The 9,512-nt window shown below is 34.8% G+C and overlaps 1 protein-coding gene across 1 annotated transcript; it reads right to left on the bottom strand.

Annotated features, from left to right (window-relative positions):
* Nucleotides 1–1,866: 1,866 nt before the first annotated feature.
* Nucleotides 1,867–5,338, bottom strand: LOC143585786 (RNA-binding protein BRN1-like). Its single transcript, XM_077067486.1, has 9 exons — nt 5,028–5,338; nt 4,775–4,857; nt 4,096–4,147; nt 3,861–3,986; nt 3,689–3,768; nt 3,439–3,618; nt 3,144–3,348; nt 2,304–2,447; nt 1,867–2,223 (listed from the first exon to the last, which is right to left on the bottom strand). The coding sequence occupies exons 1-9, from the start codon at nt 5,320–5,322 to the stop codon at nt 2,090–2,092; spliced, it is 1,299 nt and encodes a 432-aa protein (XP_076923601.1). The 5' UTR covers nt 5,323–5,338; the 3' UTR covers nt 1,867–2,089.
* Between the last annotated feature and the right edge of the window lie 4,174 nt (nt 5,339–9,512).

Below are 9,512 nucleotides of genomic sequence, written 5' to 3'. Positions count from 1 at the left end.
CACTCTTGAACGTCACAAGTAATCAGTATGATATGAAAAGAATGAAATATAAATTAATGGGCAAGGCTAAAATGAACAACCAAATCGGTGTCAAGGTTACATTTCAAATTATTTGCCTTTTACAACCGCAAAGAAATTCAAATATTAACAAGAATGAGGAAAATCTTCAAGTCGATTTTAGCACCAGATGTAGGAATTTGGAACCGTTGGGACGTTTCCTTCATGTTCTTTTAAGCCATGTCACTCAAGACGGAGCGATTTGGATATGTTGGGACGTTTCATTTATGTCTTATAAGCCTAGTCACTCAAGACGAAGCAAACATTACGTCCATTTTCAAGTCGCGCCTTTTCTAACTCAATTAATTGTCTTTATCTAATTAGTCCAAATACGAGCTGCTGATAATCTTAAGCCCACTGTAACTTAATTTTCAGTCTTTTGTAGTATATACATTATTTTTAGAACTACATCTAAGTGTCACTTCCCGCCTAAAATACATAACGCAACACGAGCTTCTGGAATTTTCCAGGCTGCTGATGTACATTTCGGACCAGCCAGAATGTTACCGCAATCGCCATAATGGGCTGGACCATCATGAGAATGCCAAGATACACCTCAAGAAGTTGCTGGTCAAGACTAGTATAAATAGGCATGTAAGTTCCTAATCATATCAACTACTTGTACTACAATTAGAGCAATACAACGCATATTTCTCGTGTACTACCAATCTAGTATTCCCTTATCGTATCTCTTGAATCACAAGTCGCTAACAAGTCTTCCGCTACAAAACTCACCAACATCCGACCACTAAGTCTTTTTTAGAAGCAATCTAAGTGCCTCACGAGAGTCCAAGAAGTAACTCTGTGACATAAGAAGACCGACCTGATAATTTGTTTAGTTAATTTGAATAAAAAATATGATTGGATCTTGGGTAAGATGCAATGTCACTTGGTTTAACCATTTATTAGACTATAAACTATTCTCGGGGATCATGACTTTCTAGTCTTGTTTGGTGTCTGAGGGTGTTTTACTGGATTAGTTTGTAGTTGTGTCTCGTTCTGTCTAATTTCTTACTAGATTGGTTTTTTAATATAATTGTGGCCATTAAATAAAGGTGAAAAAGGCTTTGGTCTGCCCAATCTACAAATCATTTAAAGATTTGATTGTTCACCGATTTCGGTATCAACAAAAACAATAGCATGCATGTTTAATAGATTACTTATGATCATGTTGTATTTTGCTATCGAATAAAGGAGAATGTTGTCTAATTTAAAAATTCATAAAACCTTTTGTAGACGTGATGATGCTACCAAAGTACTCCTCTTAACCATCTAGGATACCAAGTATTTTCCAAAACTAAATAATAATAATAATAATAATAATAATAAAATAAAATAAAATCCAAGAGTTTCACATGTACATATGAGGTTCACCATGGTTCTACACTTCAAATATTATCACACCATCATCCCTTGACTTCAAAAACCAAGTGTTTCCATTGATTATCATGAGGTTATCGACTTTCTAGGTCGTTCAAATAATGCCTTTGCTTTAACTGTGCAACCAGCTAAACGAGTCGTATGAAGATAAAAGGAGTTGTATGGAAAGGTTCATGATACACGTCGTATGAAGTGTAATACAGACCATATGGGCCTAGAAAACTTCGATGATGGTTTAATGCTTCTAAGAAGCGTTTAAAGGTTATTTCAAGCTTAAAGACCTACACTTAGTGTTAACAAAAATACTTGATTATAATTATAACTTTATCTTGGTGATTATGAGAATTAAGCGACAAATGAAAGATTTAAAATAACCAAGCTTAGGTAAATTATCAATAAAATAATAAATCACACAACTAAAGGCAACATATAAGAATCAATAAATCAATTGAAAGTCAATGACTATACGAGTCTCGTCCAATGTTGCACAATTATAAATTACAACACAATCAACTAAATGTTACAAGTGTCAGTGGTGGTTTCGATCTCATGAATCGGTTACACGTGGGATGGAACAGGGGCAGCATAGTCATTTACTTCCCCAAATCCGCCCCACAGTAGCCCGATTCCAGAAACATATACGTGTTTAAACTTAGACTGATGTAGGTTGATTTTGTTTGTTGTCTCTTTTGAGTTGAACCTTCAATTTTTTACCACCTAATTGGTATCCATTCATCTTATTTATTGCAGATTCTGCAGCAGCTGACGTGTCATAACTTACAAAGCCTGAAAGCAAGAATATAATTAAAAGTTGGAGAAAATATAACAAATTGATTGTAATTGTTGTATAATAATGTAATTCATACCATAGCATTTGCTAACACCAGTTGCTTTGTCTACAAAAACCTTAGCACTCAAAACTCTTCCAAATTCCTTAAAAGCATTTGCAAGTTCTTCATCATTAAATTCTTGAGGAATATGGTAAATAAATAGATTGGCACCAGGTGGACCTGTATAACAAACGGACTGTTAAAAAATAATGATGGAATAGCAGTAATTCCATATATACCCCTGAAAACTTACATAATATCATGTTTGTTAAAGCAAAACACTTAAAACTTCTTATTCACCCATTGCATCAAACACAGATTTGAGTCCATGGGGGTAAATATGTAATTTCACACTTAGAACTAGGCTTGTATACGAACCAAACGTTCAGTGAACGGTTCGTGAAGCGTTCGATGGGTTATACATGCATGCCCTTTTCGTTCATTTATGACCGTAAACGTTCATTTATGTTTGTTAGTTTATGTATATTTAAGTGTATTCGAAAACGTTTAATTTTTTGGCCAATCACAACTTGGTATGATTTAAATAATTTGAGGCCCAACACATTGTTCTTCACATTACTTTTAACTAGTTTTATTTCAGTTATGTACGTTCATATTTTCAGTTATATTCATTGTTCACTTATATTGTTAACGAACGAACATAAACGAACACAAACATTCTCATTTTCTCATTGAATGAACGTGAACAAAAAAACCCTCTTCATTTAATTGTTCGACGATTTGATTAAAGTTAAATGAGCAAACACGAACACACTCCATTTGTGTTCGTTCAGTTCGTTTACAATCCCACTTAAAACTCTCATAAACTACATCTTTGCATAAAGGAAGGGTATTTATGTCATAAAGATCTTAAACCTTCAACATGATCAGCAGGACTCGCACCACCGCTTGAAGATGTTGCAGGGAGGTTGTTCACAACTGGACTAGGTGGCCCACTCATCATGCCCCGAGGGTACGCCATAGGAACAGGCGGATAACCTTGCACAGGATAATTTCTTGGAGAAGGTTGATTCTGGCCCGGTGGAAGCCGATACTGCATGTACCCATAATTTCCAGTAGCCTACATACAAAACCAACTTTTAAATAAACCCATTAACATTTGAACCGTTGATAAAACCATTAATTATTTTATCAAAATTAACCAACAAACCTGGTATCCATAGTTATTATACGGTGAAACGTAACCCATCGGCATAGCTCCAAATAAAGACGGATGTGTCATGTCAGCATTTGCAAAATTAGAAGCCCATGATTGTGCTTTTTGGGCTTTTCTAGCTAATCTTTCCTTTTCAGTATCGGCCCATTTGACCACCAGAGGGACGGTTGAACCCTATTTGCACAATTATTAGCATATTGGTATATAACATACAAAGTTAAGTTATTAATTACATATACACAACCTCCATTTTGTGCTTCCCATTAAGGCCTTCTATAGCTGCAACCGCTTGCTCTTTTGTCTCATACTTTACAAAAGCACAACCTGTTACCATTGTTTCTAAAACATTAATAAAAACTTTACATGTAAGTTATAACTTGTTATTGTTACATTGCATAAAATATGTTATACTGCACCTTTGCTTGTTTGTTGTGAGCCTCTCAAGATTAGTAGGTCTTTCAGGGTTCCATATTGAGTAAGCAATTCTGAAAGTTCACTCTCGGAAACATTCTTTGGAAGCATGCCAATGAATAGTTTGTGCTCTTGAACGATAATCAGATATATTAAGTGAAAGTTTATAATTATAAGTAGAATTGAAACACACAAAGTTAGTAATATTAAATACGATAAATAGCATGTGACATGTCATACCTAGTCTTTCCAACTCGCCATCTGCATATTTCACTTGCAATGGACAAGTTGCCTGATACACAACAAAAGACATATTATTATTATATCACATTTTCCAAACAGAAAACCATTACAAATCATGAGGTGAGATCTAGTACATATAGATCTTAACATGAAAAGCGTACAAATAACTAAAGTAATTATGCTTGAACTACGATTATTATTACACTACAATTTTGAAGTAACGTAATAATGATTACGCTAGTTCAGTTTCAGAAGTCGTTCGGCACTGCCAGGTCGGTCGACTGTGGAGTTGCGAGTACTCAGCCTAGTCAGGAAGTACAACGGAATTACTCGTTGAGTACTCAGCCTAGTCGGGGAGTGCTCAGGGATACTACTCTGCACCTAAGTGCGACATTTGCAACCATGGTAATAATAACTACTCTAGTGTTAGCATAATTACTCTAGTTAAGTGTACCGTGTATGCTTCTCTTCATAAACCAATATAAATGTTTAAAAATATTACAAATGCCTAACTGAACTTGTTCTACAGTGACTATCAGATTTCAATTAAACCAGTAACAATTCCAATTGTTACTCGAAAGTACATATTCGAATAGTTAGTATCCCATGCTGTCCCGTACAAACCGAAACAAGTTTAACAATATTATTCAAATCAAAGATCTGCAACAACACTCACCCCAGGGAGAGTCTTCTTATTATGACACGCATCCACAGCCTTGTCCGCTTCCTCTCGACTCGGACATATAACAAAACAACAACCTGATACCAAACAATAACTACCAAATTAGGGTTTACAAACGCACTCATATTATTTACAACCACAACAATGTAAATAAATCAGTAACAATTACATAATAAGAAACAACGAATTAGTGATCTGGAAGGTAACATTGCTTAATTAAATGTGATGTAATAATTAAATTAACTACCTCGCGACAGGCGCGTGGCTTTGTCTTTGATGATGTTGACTTCGTCAATTTGAGCGAATTCGTTGAACATTGAAGTGAGTTGTTGTTCGGTCATGTGTTTGGGGACTTGGCCGACGAAGAGCTTAACGCTTTCGTCGCTGTGTTGTCGTGGTTTTGGACCTTCCGCCATTAATGCCGTGGTTGTTGCTTGAGTGATCTCGGTTTGACTCCCTCTGTTTCTCTCTCTAGAGTTGAGTTGGATTTGGATTCCTGTTTTCAGAAAATAGAGGGAGGTTTTTAATAAATTATTATTCATATATCACCCCTCTACTATACATATATATCTCTTTCTTATTTTATTATGTTCGTCTGGTCGGCTCAACTTTTATTTGAGCGACGATACCTATTTGGCTACTTTACTTTTGTTGGTTATCATCAACGCCACCAAACATGCACAATTTTGGGTTTTAAGTCTTCGAATTAGGGGAATACATCATTGTCATTGGGATGTATTAGTTTGGTACGGTGACATGGTTAACTACTCATTTAATTTTGGTCAGAACATGTCACGTTAGTTTTTTGAATGTTTTTTATATGGATGTGCTTTTTTGATGTGTTTTGATGGCCCATTTGTGTTCAATGATGGGTCAGACTGATTTTTGTAAGAGAATATAAAAAAGTGGTATTTTTAGCTGTCAGATCGGTAATTTAGACAGATGATGATGTGGTTGCTGCTGTTTGGCTTCTCAAAAAACAAAAGGGGTTTTTTAATGAGGTTTCACATAATTTAATTAAGTTGGTTGAAGGAATCAATCGGTCCTTAAAACAATTTCCAAGTCATATAAGAACTCGAAAATTATTGTCATGTGTTAAAGTTAATATTATTATAAATTTGAAGGGGAGCTTTTTTTATTGACAAAACCTAACTAATACTTTGTACTTTTTACCGATAGTAAATGAACAAACAAAGAAACAAGTAAATACATCTTTCAAAAAGCATAGAATGAAATAGTCAAATAGGTCAAACTTTTTATTTCTTTATTATTTATTTAAAATTTAAAATGTTATGTAATAATTTTTTTATATATATGTTATATAAATTGTACAAAGTCGTGAGAGGTTGATTTTTACCCATATTTAAAATGTTATTTAATATTTATTTAAAATGTTATTGACACATTATTACAATCAATAGTACAATGTTGTGAGATGTTGATTTTTACCCACATTTAAAATGTTATTTAATATTTATTTAAAATGTTATTGAAACATTATTACAATCTTAATGATAGCCCATGTAATATTCTTTTGGATGTTGAAATATGAGAAAGTGAAATTTTCATATATATTTTTATGTGTGAGAAAACATTTTAGCTACAAAGTTTTACTATAACAAGATATGAAGTTATGCAACTTTTAACATGCCGTAACGTTTACATAAAGCTTGTCAAACATGATGTAACTAATTGTAATATTATATATATATAGAGATAAACGTCAACAGCTGGTGCCACAGAATACTAATTGTTTTACCATTTAAGATTTAAGTTTCATCATTCTAACGATATTGTTAGCCATGGCAAGTTGGCTGAAGTTGATTTTGTTAAATAATTGCATTTGCAGTATTAAGTTGCCCTGGTTCGATACTTCGCTTTGCTGTTGACTATTGACATAGGCATCTTTTTTATCTATTTATCGGACATCATGTTTTTCTTAAATATATTTGAATTTAGATTCTTCTTTTAAAGGCTTTATTTAGTTTTATTTGAGTATTATAATTTGACGAAGTTAAGTTTTAGATTTAGTTTCGGTATCGTAACGAAACTACGCAATACCAACTAAATATGCATCGACTCATCGTCAAAACTCCCGATTTTGTTTCTTTATTTCAGTGCCGTAACGAACCTAGCCAATAACGAAATTATTTTTAATGTTTACTTCTGGTACGATAACGAACCTAACTGATACCGACCGAATGTGTGCCGATTCGCCTCTGAAACACTAGTGTTTTTTTTTGTTTCAAGTATGTTAATTTTTCGAAAATATTTTTTGGGTTTAGTCAAGTTCCGTGGCGAACCTATCGATACCGACTGAATTCTTGCCACAACGTCTGTATTTTTTCAACCGGATAAACATCGTTTTATATATATTATTTTTTGTATCATAAGCTATATGTTTAGTATTTTGTTTTTCTAATCAGCGTTGGTACTGGACAAACCTAACCGATACCGACCGTATGCTGCTTTGATCATAAGTTGTACGTGTGCTGACACTATTTCGGGTGTTCACATACATATTTTTTTTATTTAGTGTAGGTGTCGTGGTGAACTTAACCAATAACGACCGAATTTGTGTCAAGTCGCCGCAACGTGGCGGGTTTTAAACCTAGTTACATTGTTAATATAGCCTAATCATGTTACGGTATTGAAGAAACACATATCTACTCCCCTTGACGGGTCCTAGATCCGATGAGTCTACAGGGTAGGATACGGATAACAACCAGCACGATACAAACCCAATTCCCTGAAGTCCAGTGACATGAACCTGCAAAACAGACACCGTGAGCTCGTTACGGGAAGGACAAGAGGGGGGGGGTCTTCCCGTAACCACCCTCCGGCGTGAGAATAAGTACAATCCTGACGAAGATAAATACTTAAGTATATGGAAAGAGTAGAGAGAGTGAATAAATACCTCATGAAGATTAAGAGGGTGTTTATAGCCGAAGGGTGTGGGAAGGTGATTGGGCCAGCTGTCCTTTTTAGAAGATGCTAGCGTAACCACCTAGACACGTGTCCTCAAATGATATGTTCAACTATACGTTGCATGTGCATGTATAACAACTTGGACGCGTGTCCTTATGAGATAGGATGGTAGATAACCCTGGTCATGTGCACAATTATAACGGCCTTGTCAGGTGTCCTCTATTCATTAGCCGAGAGATCACGTATTGCCCAAGAAAGCATATTGGTAAATCTTCTAGAAAGTAATTAGCAAATGACAGATGTCCTGGGGCATTACCTATTGGTCATTTATGCGGATGAGAACTTCGTCCTGCGGACGACTTCTGAGGGTGCCAGGATGCTTCCGCATACGTCATATGGGCGTTTCTTCCTTAGGCGGTTAAGCGAGTGATCCATATGTTCCGCGGGTGGCTTGAAGGAGGCTTCTTGTTGACCCGCGGGTAGTACTTAAAGGTATTTAGGTCTTTTTGATACTCTACCTCTACAGTTATATACAGATTACCTAATTAACCGGTTGGTTGTTTTTAAATCATTGGATACACGTCGAAATTCAATTAAATAAATTCGTCAATATACAAATATTCATAAAAGAAGTAAAAATAAAATAAAAAAGTTTATTACACTTGTTTTATAACTGATTAAATTGATGTTAACAATAAATTAGTTGACTAGAAGTTTCATGTGAATCGACTAGTTTGTGATACTAAATATCAATTAGTAAATTAGTGGGTCATTCGATCAGTGGTGCCCTCATAAATTTGAAAATGAATTAACTATCAAAATAGTTCACTTTCACGCGTCATTTTTCATTTTCTCCAAATCTACCTACTTCCATAAAACAGTCCATAATCTCTTTAATTCAGAATTTCAGGAATTATGAAATCTACATATATGCTTCTGAGAATGAACGTAGTGGGTGACATGTTGTTGGTTTTTTGGGTGATATGAGGTTACAATACCGCCCCGTGTGTGACAAAAGGGCCATAAGTGAGGGGAGGGGCGCATATCTTTTGTCGTCGGTTGTGTGAATGAAAATAATAATAAAACAAGTGGTGGGGGGGGGGGGGGTTGACCTACACATCACTACACCCCTAAAATGAAAATAGTTCATCTACTGACGTGGTGTCACATGTCGAAAACCCCCTTATTTTATAGCCCTCCACTACACATAGTTTAATTATTTGTGTATGTTCTCTGCCGCCAAGTTTGATGAAATTCTATTTGCAGAGCATCACTCCATTCCGCGTTATCTCTATCTTTGTAATACATTATAAATCACTAAATTTTTTCTCAGTTTTAATTTAATAATATTTTTTTATATATTTGTCGTTACACTTTCTTTCTCATCAACTTAATTTTTTAAATGACCAACGAAATAGCATATATTAATAAAAGTTAAAAATCGTTACACCCACTTTCAACAAATATTAAAAAATAAATAGGGGCGAACAATCAATTTCAGTTTCGAACTCAAATCTGGAAAGGTTGCCTTTTTACAATTCACCTTTAGACCTAAAACCATAAAAAATGACTCGTAATAGGAGCAATATTATTGAAGTTCATACATGACCATTCTCCCAAAAGAAATACATCATCAGCATAAACACATGTTTGATAACCACCACGCCTAACCTCTTTACACATTGGAATTTGCGCATGTGCGAGCCACTATTTACTATACCGATGTATGTGGTAAGGAAAAACAACACAAGATCCAACTTCTAGTAGTAATTTGCAGCACATTATTATTTTCTTTTTATTGTAA

The sequence above is a fragment of the Bidens hawaiensis genome, unplaced genomic scaffold, assembly GCF_021521415.1.
Source record: "Bidens hawaiensis isolate Kalapana, Puna unplaced genomic scaffold, B.hawaiensis_p1.1 tig00034168_1, whole genome shotgun sequence".
NCBI lineage: Eukaryota > Viridiplantae > Streptophyta > Magnoliopsida > Asterales > Asteraceae > Bidens > Bidens hawaiensis.
Note: the sequence above shows the minus strand (reverse complement) of the source record. Positions and strands in the feature narration are given on the sequence as shown.

Excerpts from the sequence above, each read along its gene's own strand:
- LOC143585786 (XM_077067486.1), bottom strand. The coding sequence starts at position 5,322 with ATGAATAATAATTTATTAAAAACCTCCCTCTATTTTCTGAAAACAGGA. Across the intron at positions 2,448-3,143 it reads TCCTGCTGATCATGTTGAAG|GTCCACCTGGTGCCAATCTA; the intron begins GTTTAAGATCTT and ends TTTGTTATACAG. Across the intron at positions 2,224-2,303 it reads TGGTGTTAGCAAATGCTATG|GCTTTGTAAGTTATGACACG; the intron begins GTATGAATTACA and ends TCTTGCTTTCAG.